Raw genomic sequence first — 24754 nt, forward strand, 5'->3', positions numbered from 1 at the left:
TCTCTCAGACAGAACAGTCCAAATTTTTGAGTAGAAAAATTACTAAGGTATTTCATGAATCAATAAAGCAAATTGAAATGAATGAGAATTCCTACGACATCTGGGCGGGTTATTGTGATTTTTGAGTCGTTCGGCGAAGTCGTTGCCTATAGAGTAGAAAAACAGGAAAACATGCATTAAAATGCAGGAAACATTATTGAAAACGATCTAAATATTTCATGATGTTTTTCTAGAATGATAAAAATGATAGTGCATTTTTTTGTCGAATTTCGAAACACAGCATTACTCGGTAGGCATGCTGGGACAGTAAATCCTTTCGCATGCAATTAAGATGATGAGAGCCCATAATACCTTGCTTCAGTGCGAGATGCAGTGTATTCAAACCATAAAATATCTGGAATATTTGTTGAATCTCGGATGAAGAAGTATTCAGCTATTTTCCTGTAAAAAGTAACACATAAAAATAATCAATTAAAATGATGTTATAAACATTTTTTTTATAAAAACAGCCAAATTTCGGGCTTAGGTATTTTTAATTTTTTGAGTTTTAAGCCTAAAAATGTTCTTAACATGTTCTTAATAATTTAGCCATCGAAGCCTTATGTTCTTATATAGTTTGTTTTTATAAAAAAACGTGTATACAACTAACTATTTAATAAGCCCGAAAACCTGCCGACGAAAAAACTGAATCCGATATTTCCGGTTTTAATGATGTCAATGACTTTAGCAACGGGTTGGGTTGCCAGGACTGACCTTGCACAGCTTTTTGTATTCCGCATTTTGATTGGTTTAAAATCTCGAGAAAGCAAATTTTTTTTCGCTATATCACGCCAAAAGACAAACTTTTTTCAACAAAAAGTTTATCATTGTATCTTCATAACGTTATCAGAAGGGTTCTCTTGCCAACAAATTGACAGAAAAAAAAGAGTCTCAATTTTGAACGCCATGGTCCATACTTGTTTGCGCCCAAAACAGTAAAATATTTTACGACCTTCTTTTCTAATTAAATTCAATTGTTTAAACTTTAGTACAATTTTTTCCAATTATTCTCTTAAAATTGACTTTTTTTCTTGTGGAAACAGTAAAAGCTATTTTCACCTTATCTGACCACTTTCTTTGTCCACAGAACCTATCAAATTTCCCATCGAGAATCATTTGGAAAAATCTGGAAGTTCTGAAGCAAAAGGTTGTAAAATTTCGCGAAATTCCGTTTTCCCTTCTTTTCCAGCTCCTATAAATTGGACAGCAAACAACCGTAATTCCATAAGCCTAGTACTATCAGTCCCTTCCCAAAATAAGCTCACTTTCGAAATATTTAGTAGCAAATTAAGGATCAAGAACTAAAGAGGAAAAAATGATCGAGAAAATTGAAAATTTCTTAGAGAAAGAGAATACTCTTACGTATTTGCAATACTTTGAAAGTATGGAGTGAAGACGGTATCGACAATATAAAACCAGAAAGTGCCAATGAACAGACCGGTACATAAACCAATCAACACTTGTTCTACTGTATGATAATGAAGATATACTCTAAAAGAAAATTATAATCATCGTTAGAATCTTAAAATTTGAAAACTGTAGAAGGTCGTAATATTCAGGACCACGACAGAGCGGTCGGGTCAAGTTCCATCACATTTTTATAAAAAGAAAAAGCTTTGTTTAAGCAAAAAAGGTTTAAAAAAAATGAAAAGACACGAAAATAAGGTCTGAAAACAAGAAGAGAAGTCAAAAATCTGTAAAAAGTTATTTCAGTCATGATATATCGCGCCTCAGACTACGTTCACACGCTACGTTCCGTTTCGCTCCGAAACGAAACAGTTCCAAAACAGCGTGTGAACGTCAAAAAAGAAGACGTTACAAAGCAAAACAGATCGAAACGGTTTCGCTACACTATTTTCATCGGAACGGAACTGCTCAATTTTCTTGCTCCGAAACGTTCCGAAATGAGTATGAGCACTTCCTATCCGTAACAAATACCACACCGGAGCAATACGAAATCTCATATTGGCCTTGATTCACAGAGCAGTAGGGGCACCGTATTCAGTGCTCCGATTGTTGTTTAAGAATAATGGCCGCGAATTGTTTCTCTTAAACTTTTTGATGTTATTTCATTGATCTTTTTAACTTTGGAACGACTAAACCTAGTCTAGAAGTTTAAGAAACACCAAGGCTAAAAGCAAGCTACATTCTAAAGGTTTCATTACCTACTATAACAAACGACCAGGGCCACACCAGCTGAAGAAAATGCGATAAAATGTTGACGAATATTGTCCATGAATTTCTCATAAACATGTACTCTTAACCTGAAGAAATAAGAAAAAGTTGTGAAGGTTAACATGGCATGAATGAATACTAGATTGGTTTATAGGTACATTACAACTAATATTTGACAGAGCCTTATAGAGGTAGGTTAGCCACTGGTATCAAAGATTCGACGTTCGAGTATTTGACAATTTTCAGATTGACAATCATGGCAACCAGGATTTAAAGACCCTTGAGAAAAAAAGAACAGATGATGAAGATCATTTCCCAACACAATAATGTTGATTTCACATCTTTTTTTATAAACAACCTTGAAGAAAGACTCGAAGACTAAATAGACCATGGCAAACGATAGCCCTTGACCCAATCAGCATAAATATGGTATTTATATCAAGGGTGGTCAAAGGCAAACTTTTCAGAAAATTAGCTAGTGCTAAGCAAACCCAGGCCTGACCCGAAAATTGGATTTGCTTATAAAAAAATGTAAGTCAAGAAGTGTGCTTACCTACAATATGCAAAGAAAATGGCATAAATTGCAAAGAAACCCATAAATTGTGCATGGCTGGATGGCATTCCATATTTATTGTATAATTTCTTTTGGTCTAGCGCTGAAAAGATGAGAAAAAGAAAACGAAAGTGAAAGTGGTGAAACGATCATATAAGCCTAAAGGTAGGAGATATGTATTTTTCGTCACAGTTTATCGCATGTCAAATGTCAATCTCTATAAAGTTTGAGGAGCTACAAAAATATGATACTGTATGTTCAAAAGAAGCCCGCCTTCTCGGAATCAAATTACACCAGTTTTGTTTGCTTGAAGACTTGCAGGGAAAATAAGAAGTAAAAATAGTGACGTACACATGACAAATAGATCAAACATTAGAAACTATGATGCAATGAAGTGACCATACAGTCTATAAGATACAGGGAAGGTCACCTTATATTTAAATCAAAGTGCTTTTTCTGTCGAAATCTCTAGTTCAGGTTCAGTCTATTCCTAAAATTTCCTTCTTGACTAGCATACCAACCTGAGCATGGTCGTGGTTGTTTAAGCATCCTTTTCAGGACCATGTTGACAACTTCGTTCAAAAGAATTCCTAGAAACCATGCCATCTGAATAAGAAAAAAGACATGACAACAATTTAGAAAAGTACCCGGCTTTCAAACAATCAAATTGATCTTTAACTAGAGATTCTATGGTGGATTCTTTGAGACAACTATATAAATAGCATGTGTGAAAGTTATGCTAGCTTTTCTGTAGAAGAAACAAATATGGAGACAAAATTTGCTACATGTTGCAGCAGGATAAAAAGTGAAACTTTATATCTTTATTCAACTGTTTCAAACTCAGAATATAGATTATAATTTTGTTAGGAAAACAAACAAGGTCGATAGAGTGATGCATAAAGAAAACTTTGGCACTTTAACAACAAGGAAAACACTTTTATAGACGTATTGGGTAGTATTATGACCATTGGAAACGTGATTTTAGATATTATCTGAGCCCAGAAGTCACTGGTGGTCAAGAAAATAGAAAAGTAAGTTCGTTTAAAAGCTTTCACTAGTTTTTGTCGAATTATTATGTGTGTTTCAACCACCTTTGGTGAATCTAGACGGAACGTCCAATAATCAGACATTATGTGATTTTTATCCAAGGTTTATTACTTAGAACTAAAATCACATAGTTAAGAATCTCAACTGGGTGGATTTCCTTTCGTCTAAAGATGGACTGTACTATGTTCTTACTACCCCTATATTGGCCCAACGTCTCATTAATATACAGTAGAGTCTCCATAACTTGGACATGCACAGGAAACGCGATTTTGTCCGTATTATGGAAAGGTTTATAAGGCCTTATTGACTGAATGAACGAGAAAACCTGTTTGAGTGAAGGAGGTATTCGAATTAGATGTTCAAGTTAAAGAGTTTTCACTATATCTCGCTTATCTATATTTTATCAGAGTTCAAGGAAAGGGTATTTGTGATTCACGTCAAATAAACTTAATCTCTATACTAACGAGCCTTGTAGGTTGACAGTGAGTGAGACTCCCGCGAAGAAAAGCCAGTTTGCAATCTAGCAAGCTAGACGAATAATTCAGACATAGTAGAAATAAAGCAAAAAGTAATGGAGGGAACAATTTTAGTCGTCTAAAAACCTTTGTGCACTAACTACAAACAAAAGAAAAATGTCAATATTGCAATTATAATTTTTTCCCGCTTAAAATAATTCTTGAGAAAAAAAATGTGTGTGGATTTGTGTGTTAGAAGTTTTTCATTTTGAGTTGATTTTGTTTTGAGAGTTTGTTGTTGCTTGATAAATTGTTTTCTCGCTACGCAAGTTTCTGCGTAGTTAGCCGGGGTATCTATAAGGCTGGAACACCGGATTCTTCCAATCGCTTATAAACTAAATCCCGTATCATCATTAGTATTAGTATTATTAGTATTACACGCATTATAAACGACTCCAGTCTATCAGTTTGGGACCTTTCAATAATTCTATTATTTTTTAACCCCTGTATTAAAAAAGAAATCTGTTTGTCAACTTACAGTATGTAATTCGCGGCGGAAAATGATTAATGTCAGGAATGAGACAATGATAAAGATTGGTACCAAACTGCTCCACGCCAATATCTTTCCAACCAGATCATCTAAAAATAAGTAAAGAGAGTTATTTACGAATATTCTGCGTGAAATTACATCATACTCATTATAATCAGTTATATTCTATGAAAATTAAACCATCCTGTGCATTTACCATCACGAGGGTTATTGTACAAAAATAAGAAAAAAAGATAAAAACTGAAGGAAATAGAGAAAAAAGCAGCACATTTCCAGCTACTTCCAGCATAGTATTGTTGTTTTGCATCAGTGTTGAAAATTTCATGAAGAAAATTTTAAAATTTAAAATAGACTGATACCAGCTTTATCAAAACGAAGGCATCAGTCGTAGCATTAAGCTAAACTTAAGACAATGTTGGTTTGCTGTCACCGACAGTCACCAACCCTATATTCTGAAGGTGGGTTAGGTGGTTGAAAACTTTTCTTATCTTTGACAATTTATTTATGAAAGTATGGTTTACCGTACACTTATATAATTTTTAATGAAAACAGAGAGCTAGAAGGGAATTCATGATTCTTAAGACAGAATGAGACAAACTCAATAGAGGTTCGGATTTGAAGAAAATAAACCTTCTTTTAAATGGCAATAAAATTTTTTTGGGTCAGCAAGTTTCGAGATAGGTTGATAAAAATTTCATAGGTCGATTTTTAACGTTTTCGGGCACTTTCTGAAAGTAACTTTTTTATTCAATTGAGCATAACTTTTGATCTAATGAATCGAATTTAATAAATGACACATCAACATTTAAGTTTATCTTTCTTCTTTCCTATGGGATAGGAATGTTTTTTTTTTTTATTATAAATCAGTTTCAAAGAGAGAAGCCTTTTTGTGGCGCACCCAGTATATAGGTAAAAATTCACAAGCTTTCCCCCTTCTCACTTAAAAGGACACTTTGAAACAAAAGAATCTATCCAATTAATTGAAGAGCTTAGCGTGTTATGTTAAGAAGAGATTCGTTTTCCAGTGCAACAATTGCTTTTTGTTTCTATTAAAACCCTTCATTGCACTAAAAACAGACTCTAAATTATTGTAGCTGTATAATTTTAAAAGCTATCACATTGAGTTTCCACCAGTGTCAAAAAAGATCATCGCTCAGTGCAATAGAGAAAATCACACTGGTTAAAATGACTTTCTCTCACAAATACCATAGGATGGCTAAATTTCAACTTATTCCCAGCAAAACTTTACTATTAATGCCAATTTAGACCAAGACTATGTAATTTGAAAAATGAAGCCATTGCAATGAAATGCAGAAAGTGCAACGCATAATTGGGTGATCCACATGTAAACATTTTGAAATATCATAGAATCTGCCTGGGTTTAGGTCCCAGGTAAAAAAAAGATCCCCCTTGAGTAAGTCCCCTCAGAGATTCATGAATTTTTGTTACTTTAAAGGAAGAAACTTTAGCAAGTTTGCAATTTTTTGGGCAAATTGTAAATTAAGTTCCGCCATGAACATTTAAACAACTGGACGTCTATTATTGTTTCTTTACAGTAAAGCAGCTTCGTTGCCGCCTGTATTTCAAATTTGGTTTAAAAAATATTCCGTCACAAAATTATTTCTTTGAATTACTGAGCTAAAAGAATTTACAGAGCTTGAACATTACTCATAATTCACAAAAGAATTAATCTCAATTTTTTTCATAAGTTTGCAATATATTTTATCAACATATTTTTACAACGCTGAAGTGCAAAATTTTGATGGCGTGTCACTTTTTTTACTCTAATAGATTTTTTTATGACTTGAAAAAAATAGTATATATACCCAAGTTTAAAAGTTGTACAATAGGAATATCATAATTAGAGCATCATACTCTCTAAAGTTATTCCATATTTTTGAGTCAAAACTTAGATATATTAGCCAGAGTTTTAACAAGTTGACAGAGTATTTTGCCTACCTTACCTTCCTCATAATGTAAATTAAAGAGCTAATAGCAAAGTATTCCCCTGAGGTATATTATCAAAATCCAATGTTTCATTTTATGTTTTTAACAAGGCGGCAACGAAGCTAGCAGTGTTTTCTACAAAAATACAAAGGAGATGGGTGTCCAGTGGTTTGTATGTTCATGGTTCCATGAATAATATTGAAGGCTAGTGAAAGTCAATTCTTATAAAATATGGTCAAATTTGCCATTCGCAAAAGCTGATTCAGGAGCTGATAATAGTCACCAAAACTTTCAAAAATAGTTCTTACATTAGGAAAAATTTCAAAAATCAACGGGCGCTTTGAATTAGTGATGCAATGGAGTAATAATTCTTGTCTTTCAGTGTAACCCCTTAAGGATAATATTACTTCTTTTTGGATTTTGCAAAAGTTAATTCTCTCGAAATAAGGTAAAATTTGTCATTCGTAAAAATAATTCTCACGAAATATAGTTGAATTGGCCAATTAGGAAAGTAAATTCTCAGAATCTTTGCAATTCTTTCCCTTCAGGAAAGTTCCTTCTTTCAATGTAGCACCCAGCACTTTCAAACCTCAACACTTTCAAAAATTTGTTGAAAAATGAGAGTTATTCTATGTAAATTACATTCTTGTTCCAAGCTTCAAGATAAACTAGCCAGTACCCGGCGTTGCACGCCGGTTAAGCAGTAGCTGAATGCATTAAAAGTCCATTGGATGTTGAAGCTGGCTTAAAGATATTTTCAAAGTTTGACTCTAACCCTCGAACCCTCCCCGAAGATCTTTTTCTCGCTTCGCTCGCATTAAATACGCCGTCCAGTTTTCGACAATTTGAGAAAATGTCATGGTAAAGAGGAGTGAAATGTAGAAATGACAATTCTTCAGGAAAAAGCGGGAAAGCCACAAAGAATAGTGCAACTTTGTTTTTATCAGATTTAAAAAGATAAATAAGTCAATTCTAAATTGCTTTTTTTAAACCCTTGTCATAACTTTTCGAATTTAAACATATGTAAAATGACGTACACAGTTTTTAACAGTATCAACCACTTAAATGTTTTTATATGAAGAAAGAGATGGACTAATTTCTTCTCTTGCTTTTTATCGCCCTTTGAATGCTGTTATTGTTCGACAAACTTTTTAATTTTTATTTTTTTTGATTTACATTTGAAATGTTCTTTTCTATAAAAGAAACTTGTTTTGTTTTGAAAAGAATTCAAATGTCACTAATAAATACGATCGTTAAATACATTCCAAAACATTTCAAACAAAAGAAAAGAGAAAAACAGGATCAGGCAAAGCTGGGCAGAAATTAAAATTACTAAATAATGTAGATGGGCCTTAAATTTCAAAACAAAGGCTAAATAAAGTCTAAACCAGGCTCTATCCGATCTGTCAATCAAAACAAACTTATCGAGAACAAAACATTGCTTGTGAAATCGAAAGTGACACACAGAAAACAGACATACAGACTACGGCTATTAATATATAGATTATTTTGCTCATTTTATATTTAAAAAAATATTGCATTGCAGGCAAAAAATGTTCAGCTTTATGAACTTTAATTTGAGTAACTGAAGCTAACCATTAAGCCAACGTATTCAGCTGCCGTGTTAAAATACTTAAACCACTGTAATTGGACTCCCTAAACACATTTGAAGATTAGTTTTCTTGGATTTTCAGAATAAAGGAACGGGTTTTGGTATATATAAGTCATTTAGAATGGCTTTGTTTACGATGATTCCAAAAAAAAAGATTTTTAAATAGACCTCGTGGATGATAGCGAAACGTCTGAAAATGACTTAAAAATACCCTCTACAATGTGCATTGTTTTTCATTTTGGAATGTAAGGCAATTACTTTTTTATTTTCTGGTTTACGGACATTATGAGGAAAAGTTTTGGACAGGAGGATGGAAAAAAAATAAAAATAAAATTGATGTTTTAAATTTTTTTTATTTTCTTTTTGAAAATCTGAAATCGGAGGAAATACTAAAATAGAATTTTATGAAATTTCCTAAAGTAACAATTTTTTAGATTTAAAGACAAAAGAATAAAGTGCAAGATGTTATTATAGATAGATTCTATGGATAAAAAACACTAAAAATAAACTGAAACATAAAAATGTACACATAAAGACTGATATAGGTTGACTATGACTGACATAGGTTCCCATTTAGGGTTCACCCTTAGGGTTCCCACTTTAGGGTTCCCACTTTAGGGTTCCCACTTTAAGGGTTCCTTATCCCATTTTTCTGGTATGCCTATTTTTATATCTACTCTTGAATTTTAACAATCACATAAAGGACTTTAAATAAAAGCGATTACAAAAAAAATAAAAAAAATGAAGAAAATCAACTGTGTACACAAAGAGTTATATAATTTAGTTTGTTTTTTGTGGATAGGGAAATTCCATGGGGAAGTTCCCTGACATTAAGGGAAGGATCAAAGTATCTTTACATTGGCAGAATAGGGCACAGCTGTGTTTAGATAATTTAACCCCCTCTCTCTTTCTCTTCTTTTCTTTTGTTTTCCTGTTAAGTAAAGGTTTTTTATTTATTTCTTCTTTTTTGAAGGTCGGAGGATAAAAAGTAAATAAAGTTTTTTGAAATCTTATTTTATTTTTATTTTATTTTGGCAAAAATAACGTCGGCGGATCCGTAAACCAATAAATAAAAAAGTATTTGCCTAAGTACACAATAATAATTTTATTTATCTGTGTTCTATGATAACTTAGGATCACTCTCATGAAAATCCCATGTAAAATCACCTCTTGATAGAGGAAAGCTATCTTAAACAAAAACAGCTTTTTTTCTCGCTTCTCTTTTTTTCACTCACTGTCTATCATCTTGAATTTTGTTCGTTCTGTTGAATGCAGAAATCAAGCTTCATGTATTTCCATTTTTTGCTTGTTGCAAACACCCGTGCAAAATTTATCCTAGAAAACGATTGTGTTAAAAACTTATTCACCCGATTTTGAAAAATCTGAGTGAACCCTTTAATCTGCTCAAAGCAATCCCGACCGGGGCGGGATCATGACCGTGAAATTGCATAGGGGCATAAATTTTAACTGTGTAATTGCAGGCTTACGGCCTTGGGAGTCATAGTCAGAAAATCTGCCGTATACTATCTTTGCTAAATTCTGATTTGAATGATGGCGCTAGGATTTCCCCTCATCAGAATTTTTAAAGGCAAAATATCGATAAAGTCCTAACTGCTACTGCAGCATGCGCTAAATTATTTTGGTTTCACTTTCAATTTCAAACAAAGGTCTTAGCAACAGGACGCGCGTACATAGCAACGGGGCTGGGTAGAAAATCTAAACATAGAATTAAAAAAAAATACCAACCATCATATACACATTTTTGTTTTTTTAAGAAACTAGTTTTACCAAGCAGCCTCAATGTTTTTTAAGAAATTGGCCTTTTGAGCCTTAAATGTAGCCTAGTTAACTAAGCTTGTATTCACAAGGCTAGGACACATGGTTACAATATAGCGTTTTTGGCGCTTTAAAGATTTTTTATATTTACGGATTTTAAATTTGCCTTGGAATACTGGCTTAGGGAAAGCACGCGTTCAAAAAATGAACGCAGCTTTCGGTAGGCTTCTGATTGGTCAGAGCGGGTTACGTGGTAAAAAAAACAAAAGTTTTCGTAAGCGATAGATATCTGTAATTGTTTCATCAGAAAACAACTAGACTGCTAGAAGAAGATGGAACTCGCAGAATGAAATATAGAAATATTTTCCTTTGGTTATATTCTGAAAATCTTTTACAACGAGAGATGACAATATTGTAAGTAAATAAAAAAGTTTTCAAGACTTGAGACTTCTTTACTTGTTTTCCTGGATGAATTGAACTGTTGAAGAAAAAGAAGGCTATTCGTAAAAATCGTAAGTTGCTTATTTTATTTGTCCAGAGTTATAATCAATAAAGGAAATATTTTTGATTGAACATTGAATATTACATCTTCGGTATATTGGAGCGAGTAACTTGCAAAGACCCTGATGCTGTTTTGATTCCAGAGTCTCAGTGTATCGAGTCATGTTTCTTAGTTTTTAGGCATTCTGAGCCTCATGTTTCTTAAAAGCGTGTAGAGCACGCTTTATGTTTACCGTAAATCCTCGAATAAGCGCCCGGGCGCTTATTTATTTTTTCAGGCTCTAAGGGAGGGGCGCTTATTCAAGCGGGGCGCTTTTTTTTTTATTTCAGAAATTCGTATATCAACAAATTCGGAATCTGCTTAAACTTAACTGTTTCAAAGGGTTGATTTTTCAAAAAAGAACGAATAAAAGAAAAATTAGAAAAATCCAATTGACAATATCCATCATTTTATTCTCAATCGCTTTCTTTCTTTTTAAGAAACAAGTATCTACTCAATATTATATTCAATCAATAACAATATTTGAAAAAGCGCCCCTCCCTGGAGGGGGCGCTTATTCAAAGGAGGCGCTTATTCGAGCGGGGCGCTTATAATATTATTTTAACTAAAAAGGGGGCACTTATTCGAGCAGGGCACTTATTCAAGCGAGGCGCTTATTCGAGGATTTACGGTACTTTTCTTTTATATTTTAGTGGTATTTATCCAATGAAAAGGATGTTGACAAAATATGCACGGCATTGATTATGACATCGTTAAATATGTCAATCAATATCGATTCAACGCCTGTTTAAGAAAATAATTTATAAATAGTTCTTTTTATGTTTAAATTAAAAAATACGAGCAAAAAAATAATCAAATTTAATATTTGTTTCCTATCTAGATTATATTAGTGTTAGAATACGGTAAGTTTTCACAAAAAATATTTTGCGATGGTGGTACTCCCAATCTGGAAAGTTCCAATTTTTAATTAACAAGAAATCGGGGAAACCGGTTCACCACGTGGATAAAAAACATGCAGAATGTGAGAATGAAACCTGACAGAAGGTTTTCAACCAAATTTATTCAGATAAAGCTATAAATAAGAGTTTCATTACTTGTGGATTTTAAAACCTACATAAGCAAAAGCGAAAGTTGTCGCAAAGGAAAGAGTAAATGCAAGACAGAAGGTTTGGTTGTGTTGATCAGGCATGAATGTTTTCATTCTATTCTAACTAATGTTAAAAAAGACCAAGGGAGCCCTGACTGAAAGGTATTGAGCTCCAGCTTCTGGACTATGGGAGTCAAGTCTATAGTTCTTCAGTTTAAAAAAAAGTTTCTTTTGTTGTTAAATGGAAAGAAATTAGTTCGAATGGTGACAGAAAGGATCTCAATCATAACTGCCGTTTAAAAGCAAGTATCAACACAAGTATACAATCTAGAACTTTTTGTCATTTTTACGCATATGACACTGTCATCATTCAAAGTACTAAAGACCCCAAGTCATTAAAACAAGGTCTTGAAATGCAGCTAGAATATTTGAGTGCCTGGTTCTTTTGTAACAAACTGTCTGTAAACACCGGTAAAATTGAGTTGATATTTTTCGGTAGAAAACAGAAAGTTGCTGAGTGTAAAGAATTACCACCTTTGTCTTTTCAAAAGGCCAAAATTAGTGCAAAATCTGATGTAAAGTATCTTGGAATAATTTTTGATGAGGGGATGACGTGGGAAAAACATGCTAATGCAGTTAGACAGAAAGCCTATCTTGGGCTTAACATGATCAATAGAGTTAGCTCCACCTTAAATGATGATACAAGACGTCTATTAGTCAATGCTCTGGTTCTTCCTCATCTAAATTATTGTGTGAACACTTGGAGCAATACTTCTTCTTATGTTCGTAAACGTTTTGAGTCCTTGTCCAGACAGATAAATTTAGTCTCTCAAACCAACAAATCCTTTGAAAAATTGACAAATTATAGCACTGCGCTAATGACTTTTAAATCTGTAAATAAAATTTCTCCTGCTTATCTCACTAAACAATTTGTTCTCTGGTAACAGGAATGAGAAAGGGTGAACTAGTAGGTGTGAACACCAGAGCTGTGAGGGCAAACAAGTTGCGTGTTCAAAAAACAAGAAACAAATATGACTCTAAAACGTTTCTTCATAATGGAACTGAAGTCTGGAATAATCTACCTAACGATCTACGTCAAACCCAATCTATCGTCACTTTCAAGTCTAAAGCCAAATGTCATTCTTTCAATAATCAATTTCCATCTTTCTGTTTTTCATGCTCGTTTCTAATTCTGTTAAGTTACTGTTCTGTTCTGTTTGCGGCTCTTCGTGGGTGTGCCAAAAAAAAAAGGCCTAAAATTAAAACTTTGACGCAACTTTTTTCAGTTAGAATAGAAACTTGAAATTTTACATGCGTCTTAAGCAACCTATTTCGAAGCTTTCCACAGAGTTTCATTTGTACAGCTTTAGTAGTTTCAAAGATATGGAGATTTTCCTAAAGGATGTGAAAATGTGCTTGTTTATAGATTTGACGTCAAAACAAAAAACTAGTCAACCACAGTTCTCTAGCGTTTAGTATCCAAACCAGAGTTGTGTTTGTTTATTTCAGGTTTTGTTTTGAAATCAGAAAGATGCCATTGCAGTGTTATTTTAAAAGATGACATTCTATTGCAAAATAGTTTCACTTACTAACGTTCAAGACAACCGGCATTTTTAACCATTACTGAAGAAAAATCGCCACAAGACAGAGAGAAGAATGGCACCTCTTTCTGACGAAGACAAGGTGATTATCAGACATTATATCGAGAAAGAGTATACAGCTTATGAGATATGGAAACAGAACCCAGAAAAGAACTGGCATTATTCAAAAGTTAAACGTGCCGTCAAGCAATTTAGAGTATGGTACTATGGAGCAAAAGAAAGGATCTGGAAGACCAAGAAGTGTACCAGAACTGCTGAAAATGAAGCTTTTGTTGAAGAAATGATCTGCTTGCAGGAAGACCAACCTGGGACACACTCTTCACCAAGAGAAATTGCTTGAGAGCTTGAAATCTCTCATTCCTCTGTTCGCCGAATCGTTGAAGATAAAGGTTACAACCAATTCAAGCGTCTAAAAACACCACAGATGAACACGATGCAACACGCAATTGTAGAGTCGATCGAGCTGTTAGTCTTTATGAGAAGTTTGCAAAAAACCTGAGGATGATGAATGTTCATCTTTCAAGATGAAATGGAAATTTTCCACTCCAGGTACCATTGAATAGCCAAAACGATCGAGTTTATCACAAAGGCACAAAAAAAGACGTTCCTGATGAAAATTTTTCCATGAAAGCAACCGCCAATCAGTAAAAGTTATGGTGTCAGCTGCACTCACCTGACATGGTGTTACGAGGCCGATTTTCATAAAACGAAAAGGATTGAAAGTCAACGCCAAAAACTACAAGAACCATCTGAAACGTGAACTCTTTCCAGCAATCGAAATGACCCTGCCGGTGCACCCGACAGTCAGGTGCTGTCGGGTGTTGTGCCGAAATTTCTAAATTTGCAAAAGTACCCGACAATAGACCTTTTTTCAAAGAGGCCACCCTGTTGAATAATTATGTAGTCCAGCAGAAAAACAATGATAAAACCATGCATAATTATTACAATATCAGTTACATCAAAATGCCTCGAAAATGTCAATATGAAAATTGCGTAATCAGAGAACGTATGTCTCGCTCATTATAAAAAGGCCGAGACAAACTTTCAATAATTGGATTGTAACATCGAGTTAAGTCTCTTTTGTTAAGTCACCAGGGGGTAAATAAAACAGACCTTGATACATTTATCGTTCGTTTCAACTTGACCATTTGTTTAAAACTCAGCCTCCTAAATATTTGGGGTAGGTAAAATATGTACAAAGAAATTCATACTTTTCAGTCGAGCACACTGTCATATTTTAAACGACAAAAAAATGAGTAATCACATCATTTAGCGCCACGCTAAACAAAAGAAAAAAAAGAAAGATCAAAGGCTTAAAACAAAAAGTACTTAAAACGTTCAATAACACGTCGTGGTGAAAACAAAAATACGATATTCGATTAGCGGCTCTTATAAGGAACACATTGATATATATTTCTGCTACCCCACAACTTGCAGTCGAAAAATTGAGCAAAATATTGAAAATATTTCTGCGGTGAAGTTTTTCAAATTTCCTTATAGAAATCTCATGTTTGGCACTCCTACACGGTAGAAAAAGTGAAGAGATGAGAAATATGACGTAAACACGATGCAAGTAGTAATTATATTACCAAGTGATTACGAAAAGTTATTCTTTCAACAATGGTAAGTTTTTTATTACGTCTATTAGGATGACGTCTTTGCAGATTCCTGTGAGAGTTACTTCAAAAAGGTCATTGACATGCGAATGAGTTCAAGGATATTATCTAAGGCCCTCTTTATATCACGATCAATAGGGGATAAAAGCTTGCTTTTTTATGCTTTCTCACAAGCATTAATGTATCTTAAGGCAACGTAAAAAGCTCGGTAAAATAGTGGGAAGAAATATTATTTTATCAGGTACGTATTATCCCTGTATCACGCGAGTAGTATTTTAGCTCTCCCGCCTCTCGCACCTCCCTGTGTCACAACAAAGGAAATATACCATATTACATCCCTGTCTCATGCGAGTGTGCGAGTGATGTTTTGCTTTCCTATCTCCCTGTCTCACAACGAAGGAAATACACATCATGTCCTTGTCGGAATACACATTACATCTCTGTCTTGTGCGAGTGGGATTCTTTACTTTCTCGTCACTTTTGTCTTAATGACGCGACTTAGAATACCGCTATTATTACCCTAAGTCGATTAATTTTCGCATGTACTTTTTTTTAGAGAATGGAGAATTTTAAAAAATTCGCTGCGAAGCAGCCTCTTTTTCACTAGATTTCACCAAATTTCTTTAGTTTTAACGGATTTTCAATTTATAGCAAGAACTAAGTTTTGCGAAAAGGGCCAAAACTCATGAAAATTACGAATTTACCATTTTCATCGACCTCTAACGTTAGAGGTTGATGCCATTTTCAATTACTCCACGCGAAGTTAGAGGTCGATGCCCGGGGGGGTACTAGGGCAAGATGGGTTACGGGGATGCTCCGCTGGTTAGGGTACCTTTTTTAACCTCCACGAGTCCCAGGTAGGGTCGCAAAAACACCAGAATAGAAAAATAAGTCCCTCGTAGGGTGCCTATTTTTGGAAAATTTTGGGAAAAAGTAGGACATTTGAGAAAAATTTTGGAATTTCAGTCCCATTCAGGGTCACTTTTTTCGCAAATTTCGAGTCCCACGTAGGGTCCATTTTTCGAACCTCAGCGGAGCACCCCCGTCGGTCGACAAGGGTAGTACCCCCCCGGGGGTCGATGCCATTTTCAATTACTCCACGCGAAGTTTAATCCACCTAAAGCGGCAGATACGTAAGGTATTTGAGTACAGAATTTCACCGGTTTGGGGACTGTAAAGATCTTCTAACGCCACATGATGGACATTTAAAAATGTTAGAAAGGTTTTGAAACGCTGTTGTGTGTCAACTGTTTCATATTTGATCGGTATTAAGATGTGGTTTTGCCAGTTGAAGATTAAAATAATTTGAATATATTGCTTTTCTTTCTAGATATTCCAAATGGACTTGCCGAATAATGGTACAGCTATCAAGTATCTCGGATCGAGAAGTCAACGCATCGTCATATTGCACATACAACATTAATTAGGAAAAGGTATTTCGTTCTCGAATGTTTCACCTGGTTTTATCGTCATCCTTTATACCATTTTAATATGTATCTTTTCTTCTAGTAAAATAATTTTGTCATACACCCCTATTTAAGGTCGTTGACTTCTATCTAAAGATAAGCTCAATAATCTAATGAAGCCCCTGAATATACCGCAAAATTAGGTTCATGACAATTTTTTTTAATTCATTCGTTGCCTTTTATAGGGACCACTGGGTGAACCGATAATCGAGATCGTTCTCAGGTAGACATGACTCTTAATTGTCAACTTGACTAAAACACGACAGAAAAATCGTTTGTTCACCATCGAAGTGCGAAGAACTATGCACCCGATTGTATCCACGGAGATTATATATACAAATTCTTTTATTACACCCCTATATCAGTGACCCGGTCAGCTCCACTCAATGATGAATTACCCGGTGAAAGAAATTGCATAGAACCCAAATCAAAGATCTTATTTTTAGTCTTACCTTCTTACCCCGGTCAATCTCAGTTTTTTTAAGAATTCTTGAATATTAGTTGAAAGTCAATTTTCCCTACCAGAGGAATAAGTTAAAGGTTATCACTTAGTGAGCGTTGGAGATCCTATATTAAGACCCGACGTGGGTTTCAAAACTTCACTGGGTCACTGAGAAAGGGGTGTTCTATTATATATGAAATATAGAAAATGTACGTCTATGCGTGTTAGTAAATGTCCCGGGACAATGTATATCATCCGTTTATGAATTGGGGAGAGAAAAACTCCATATTGAGTAATTTAAAGTCATTCTGAGGGGCTCAGATAGCCGATAGAACTTTCCAAAGGGGATAAACTTGAAAAATTTGGGGGGAAATGATGAAAATTTCGAAGAGTTAACAAAAGTACACGCCGTTGCAATTTTTCCCCGACCATTTAAAACCCCAAATTTTCTTCCCCGTTAAGATATTTTGCAATAGAAATTTCCCGCTGTAGGTCCCCACCGGGTTCTGTGATACGAGAGTGTTGTGCAGATTATTATGTTCTTCTATTGCTCGCTTATCCTTCTGACATGTGATCTTCACAGCTTTGGTAAAAAAAAACAAACGCAAAGCAAATGAGTTTTTTTGTTCTTATAAAAAGTCTTCGTTTCTTGCTCCATCTTGATTCCAAAGAAGACAGGCCCTAAAAATGAATTCGAAAAAATGATCAAATTATATCTAATCTCACTAATTATGCCAATTAACTAAGTGTTAATAACATTTTCAAGTTTCAATTTATACCGTTGCAAAATCAAATTGCTTGCGTGTTCTCGAGTTTTTGGATATCGTGGGATTTGAAGATTTCTAGTGTTTTAATTGCTTTGATAGATTCAAAACACAAGTTACTCTGCGGTGGAACATTATGATGTTCTCATTCGATAGGTCTTTTTGCTTTTCTTTTTTGTATAGAGATGACTTGAAAAGATCGCTCAGTACTCGACTGCTTTTCCAACCCGGCCAATCTTTAAAAAAGAAGCGAACTATAAAATGTAATTACCCTTTCCAAATAAACCTCTTCGGTGGCGAGCGTAGTCTACTCTGACGTAATTGTAAAATTTATGTAATGGGAGTTTGACATAGTAATGTAATGTTGTTTGGGGAATTATGAAGTTCTCTGGGATTTCGATTGCATTTATTCAGGTTGATTTTTTATGACTTCTAATGGTACTTTTTCTAACGAGTTTGATTACTCTGTTCTCACACTTATGTCTTTTTTTTTCGCGTCCTTTTCCGTGATTACTTTTATTTATATTTTTAAAGACAGGTAAGAAGGCATATTGATGTAACTGAATATGCTTGATACAGTACACTATCATTGTTTTTTATGACTGGACTACATAATTATTCAACAGGACGTCCTTTTTGAAAAAAGGTCTATAGCGCACCCGACAGTCGGGTGCTAAAATTCCTAACTTTGTTACATGTCGGGTGCTGTTAAAAGCACCCAAGATGTAGCACCCGACAAAGTGCACCCGACTGTCGGGTGTTTAAATTTCCGACTTCGAACACCCGACAACAGCAGCACCCGACTGTCGGGTGCACCGGCAGGGGGCAGGGTGTCGTCAATCGAGTCGGCTAGTTATTGTAAAGTCAGGATAAAAAACAAGCTAAAAGTCTAACAAAAACAAAAATATATACCTTCAGGATAGACAACATGAGTCAGTGAAACAGGTTTCCAATTTTGATCAATAACCCCTAAATAGGGGGCCAACCAAGGACAAGATTCATAAGCCAATCTGCACTGGCGCTGCTCCGCCGCCATGTTTGAAAAAAAATTGTGAAGTAATCGTAAAGTAAATGCTAGTCGGGTCAAACTGTAACGAGTATTATTGACATACTACGAAATCATTATATAATCCAATCCGACATACGAATAGTGTTATGTCCCGTGACTCGCCACACGACGCGCAACGTTTTTAGTAACAACTACGGTTTCCGTAGACTAGCAAACTAGTCTGTTAATTAACCCTTTAAGTGCCAATGTTGTATATCAGATTGGGGCTATGTAGGAGGGCGAAACCCTCCTGTAGTAATTCGTAGTTTTTGTGTAAGAAATCGTCATTTTTGGTCTAACTCGTAGGAATCGGGACTGGGCTTCATGGCCAAGCAAAAAAAAGTTGAAGTTTTACCACCCGGCACCTTTCTATCATTCAGTCAGTCAGGAGGTCTGCGCATTCACAATTAGTAGAGTCATTAGGCCGGCCGGCCCACCTACCCTAAATTTTGTCCACGGACCACGGTTAGCTGAAAAACTCAATCTTCTGGTTTTCTTCTGGGTCAAATCCTTTAGCTCTACAGTTCTGTGATCTTTTCAAATGATTTTCTATTTTTCTGTGTTTTTTTTTAGATTTTTCAATTTTTTTGTGATTTTTCCTATGTATTTTCCTTTCTTCTCGATCTCACCAGATTTTTGTGATTACTTTACCCCTTGGTTGCCGTACCTATCTGGATTTGTGGCCGGTGCTGTATCGCTTTTTAATGCCTCGATAAATTTCGATGAGTCCGATATGTATTTCAGAGATGAAATGCTTCATCTTGTGGATGATCCAAGATTATTGATTTAATGTCCTTGCGGTTGACTATCCAAAACCTTGTTCAACAATCAAACACGCGAAATCACAAAAATTCGTATATTGCTACATGTGAGTGGAGAGTCTAGATTTAATTGTATCGCTATCGTTTATACGTCACACCGTTAACTATTCCCTTGCAGCGACACATAAAAACTGCGATCGATAACATCGCACCATTAACATTGCACATTCTGAAGTTAAATACTGAATTTTCACTGAGACGAGACCAATTTGGTTAGTTGTTTTACTTACAGGCCCGACCGACTCTGAAATTTCAAAAATCGAAATAGAATATAATTAATCTTTATTAATTTGTATTTTCTTGCTTTACAGACTGCCAAATAATCAAAGGTTTCGAGAATTTTATGTTCAATTTTTCCTTGTTTTTCATTTTATCTATGAATTCGAGCTTTTTGTGTCTTGTTAATGTTATTTTCTTTTTCACATTTTTGTCAAGATGGAATAGTTTTTGCTGTCTTTTTAGGAGATTTTTTAGGAAGTTCTACTGGTTCTACTTTTAGTTTTATTTTTGTTTTTTCGTCGACCCATAGCCGACCGACCGACCCTCTTTTTTGTGTAACTTGGCCTGTAAAATAACAAATTAAATTAGCCTCGCCCGATGATGTCATTAACATTAGCCTCTTCACTTGTAAATTCTCTTGTGGTTGTTGAGGAAATTCTTAAACGACACTAGCGAGTTTGATACTTTAATGAAATGGAATTTTCGTTTGTGACGAAACATTGTCGTCGCGTTATCGTTCGATTTGACAAGTCAATAGTTCCAACCCGCGCGTTGGCGTAGACTGATTTAACTTTGCTTTTCTGATAATTTTGATGACGCTGACGACACAGTCTATCAAAAAGCTTTAAAGGTTTATCTCTAGATAAGTGTTCCTGTTTCATTTTCATGACATGACAGTGTCTGCCTATTGTTTTTATATTAATGCTGGGCCTGATTATAAGCAAAAAATGTTTTTCTTTTCCTTTTTCTGGACCAATCTTGCTCCACATCCGTGTCAATCAAATAGAAGCTTGTGAATTGAAATTGTTGAGTAAGCAAACAAACGATATCACTCTTAGTCTTATTTAAAAACAAAAACTTTAGTGGACCCCGGCGAGCTACGCGTAGCTTTTTATTACATACGTAATGTATAATTTGATATTATGCTTATTTTGCCAGATGCAGATTACATTACGTTCTGACGTTTGACCCGACTAGCAAATAAGGTATACCGCTTAAATACCTGGCACCGGTCAGGTTTATTTACGGACTTGGCTGTTTGAATCAAAACAAAGCAACAAATCACAAAATGGTGGTTAGAAACTGAAGTATTTTCTCTATTTTTAATCTTTTCTGTATTTTTATTCCACTTTACAAATGGTACAGTTTATTTTGTAAGTAAGTATTTCTATCTGTATTGTCTTTCATTGGTCTAAAAATTGGATGGATTTCATGAGATCCATCTGTCCATCAAAATTTTTGAGATTGAGTCCTTCTTTTGTCTTTTCTCTCTCTATCTATCTACTCTACTATCACTTCTGTCATCTTGTTTTGAATAGCTTTTGGTAGCTAAGGAAAAATGTGGTGTAAATCTAAACATGCTCTTGCTGCACTTGTACCTGTTTCTCACAGACCTTTCTAGGGCACAATCAGACAATCAATGTCAAGTTGAATAGTAAAAAATTCCAGCATTGCAATAATCATCAGTCAACTGCCAGTCTAGGCCATGACCAGTGCCACCAAAACGTTTCACTTTTTAGAATTGATTTTGGTCAATTTGAGGGTGCTGATTCGGCAGTCAGGAGTTCTATCCTAATTAAGCATATTTTTCTCGATCGCACAGACTTTCTTAATTAGGATTATCCCTTTGTTTTTCAATCCTAATTAAGAATATATATCGAATTTCCAGTTTTTTTCCAAAAGTACAAATTTCCGCAGATTCTTATCAGCCTCCAATGAAAAATTTAGTGTGTAGAGCAGATTTTGAAAGTTTGATACAGGGTAATATGGATGGAGTCTTGAGTTATGACATTTAGAAAAATGTTATATTACCCGCGACAAAAACGCGTATAAAACGCGGGTGTATTGCCCTATCTACACCGTAGCAGATAAACATTTATAATGTAGCACGGGCTTTAAAATAAAAATGAATGAACGAAGTAAAAAAACACAGGTGGTGACAAGAAGAAAAAAAAGTGCGGGAAATTATTATGCTTGTAAATATTCCTAATTAGAACTAACGTGCCTAATTAGGCAGATTTTTACTTATGGCGTCATTTTGAAGCCCTCCGCCCAAATTTTGTTTTGATTTTTGGATCAATATATCATCTTTGACCTGCTCTATCTATTGCTCATAGTTAGAATTTGCGGATTTTGTTTGTTGGTGAAGAATCTGAACTTTAAAAATCATATTCTTAATTAGGATTGAAAAACAAAGGGATAATCCTAATTAAGAAAGTCCGTGCGATCGAAAAAAATATGCTTAATTAGGATAGAACTCCTGACTGTTCGGAATTTGAATGTTAACCCAAGCTTGAAAACCCGCAGTTTTTGCGTAATTTGCGATTTTTTGCGTTTTTATTTTAGGCAAAATTGTAAGCCCTGAAAATTCATGATTTTGGGGGGTCTTCAAAATCAAAAAGGACGTATACCACATGATAGAGCTCTTCCAACTGAGCAAAAAAATGTATTATATCAAAGTCTCAACTTTTCTAGATCAAAAGTTATGGGCGTTTTTGTGGTAAAAAATTGCTATAATTTTGCATAAATTATGCAGATTGTGGGGAAATTCCCTGTTTTTTCCACAAATTTCCCAATTTTTGACCATAAAATTGTCTATAACTTTTGATCTAGAAAAGTTGAGACTTTGATATAATACATTTTTTTGCTCAGTTTGAAAAGCTATAAGTCTTTTTTGATTTTGAAGACCCCCCCAAAAATCACACATTTTCAGGGCTTACAATTTTGCCTAAAAACGCAAAAAATCGCAAATTATGCAAAAACTGCGGGTTTTAAAGCTTGGTAACATTCAAATTTGGAATCAGCGCCCTCAAATTGCAGTGGTATAGTGGTAGTCGACCTTGGCTTCTGTGCAGGGGCCAGGGTTCGATTCCCACTCACGGCAGTTCACTTGGCAAGTGAAGGTTCCTTTGCCCGGGTCAACCCATGCCATGTGAGGGGAATCGGGTAGTCAGTTCAAGGTGCTGAGGGGACGCTCATTAGTAAGCGTCTATAGTTGCGAGAATAGGCCTCTAAAGCCTCCTGCAACTCAACCAAATAGAAATAGAAATATAGAAATAGAAATAGAAATAGAAATAGAAATTGAGTTAAGAAAAATTATCAAAAAGTTGGTCCCAGACATTTTGAATTTTTTTCTTTATTTTTGAAACAATAACAATCCACTGGCCACGGCCTAGTCCATCAAGACAGAAGAAACCATGATATTCAAAAAACTTTATAACATTTAAAAGCTGTCTTTTTGACCAGATGGTACTAATCAATAAATCAAACGACCAGTTATCAATCAAATTTGAGTACTAAAATTTCAAAGAAATTGTGAGTTTTATTCGATCACTTTTTTTGTAACAACCCCTCGAAGATTGGATTAACCGATTGAGTAGTTTGATTGTTATTGATTACTTTCCATAGCTTCAATAAAACCAATTGATTACTTTCATAATAAGCATTGATTATCGTAAGTTGGTCTAATCCATGATATGCACCATTGCAATGTCTTCCACGGAGCCAACAGCTGATTGGTTGAAAGTGACGTATTGACTGATTTTACGTCACTTAGAACCAATCAACTATTGGGTCCGTGATGTAATGTTAGAAGACATTGCAGTGGTGCATATCATGAATAGACCTTTTTTTAAAGAGGCAGCCATGTTGAATAATTATGTACTCCAGCATAAAAACAATGATACAGCCATTCATAATTTTTAAAATATGCATGATAGAGTAATTATGAATGGCTGTATCATTGTTTTTATGCTGGAGTACATAATTATTCAACATGGCTGCCTCTTTAAAAAAGGTCTATGCTGACAACCCTCTTCTTATTTCAACACCCTTCTTTAGAGATAGGAATAATAGGAAGGTCAGAATCGCTGGTGGAAACTATTTTTTTGTTTGTTTAGCAAACAGAGTGGTCCTGACCTTCCTATCATTCCTATCTTTAATGAAAGGGCTTGAAATAAGAAGAATCAGGGATGTCGACATTACAGTAGACCTTTTGTCTCCGGCTTTGGCAGGTAGTAATGTTTTGGTTGTTTTCGATGGAAAATGATAAGAAACTTAAGTTTACAAGTGTCATTTAGTTTTTGCTGGCGGATAGATGGCATGATCCTGGATGCCTTCCCTAACTGAATATGATCGAAAGAAATCGAACAGTAATCAAAATGATCGAACAAATCGAACGATAGGTGTTTGATTACCAAACCAAATCGAACAGTCATCAAGCCGAGAAATTCTGGTAAAGTTCAATTAGTTTGATTGATGTTCAATGTATTTGATTTATAGTTTTCATTCACAAATCATTTCACAGCGCATGAACAACTCTTTTCTGCTAATCCAACTATCGTTGGGGATCGTTTAGGCTAGAGCTGTTGCGCTAGCAATAACTGGAACCATTTGAGCTACAAAAAAATTGGTTGAACTTAATCAAATTGCGACAAGTAATCGAACTTTAATCGAACTGAAGATTTTTCGGTATAGTTCGATCGCTGTTCAATTAGGTTCGGTAATCTAACACCTAATTGTTCGATTTCTTTCGATGGTTCAATTACGAAAATCGGTTTGATAGGGTTTTGGTTGGCATCTCCTGGAAAATGGTAGAAAGAAGAAAATGCCATAATTTAGAGTCAAATGAGAATGTCACCACTGCAATCGATAGGTTGTAACTGACCACCTTCGATTATTATCGATCATTATTGATTACTTTGATCACAATCAAACATTCAGTTAGTACCATCTGGTTTTGATTTCCCAAACATTATTCGTCTTAAGCGTTAACTTCCACAATAATTTAGGTAATTTAAACTGTTGATCAGTCAGCTTGGGAAAAACTGTGTGTTTTGTTTTTGAGCCCTCATATTCAGTCAGGATCATCATTACGTCGTTCATATGACCAAAATAAAGGTTCAATCTCAAAACATGTGTCTTGGAAAATTGGAAATCTTGCAATTCTGTTCTACCTTTGAGATTGGCCTTTTTGTCTTATGAAAAACATTGACTATTTCTCTACATGAAAAAAGGGCCATCTTAAATCTCAAA

General features: G+C 34.8%; 1 protein-coding gene across 1 annotated transcript; it reads right to left on the bottom strand.

Moving 5' to 3' along the window:
* Positions 1-18705, bottom strand: LOC136807174 (dolichyldiphosphatase 1-like). The gene is made up of 8 exons (XM_067063753.1): positions 18545-18705; positions 4808-4908; positions 3289-3373; positions 2768-2870; positions 2205-2303; positions 1402-1530; positions 352-441; positions 1-146 (listed from the first exon to the last, which is right to left on the bottom strand). Exons 1-8 carry the CDS (start codon positions 18666-18668, stop codon positions 110-112), a joined length of 768 nt encoding a protein of 255 aa, XP_066919854.1. The 5' UTR covers positions 18669-18705; the 3' UTR covers positions 1-109.
* Between the last annotated feature and the right edge of the window lie 6049 nt (positions 18706-24754).

The sequence above is a fragment of the Clytia hemisphaerica genome, unplaced genomic scaffold, assembly GCF_902728285.1.
Source record: "Clytia hemisphaerica strain Z4C2 unplaced genomic scaffold, Clytia hemisphaerica genome assembly, whole genome shotgun sequence".
NCBI lineage: Eukaryota > Metazoa > Cnidaria > Hydrozoa > Leptothecata > Clytiidae > Clytia > Clytia hemisphaerica.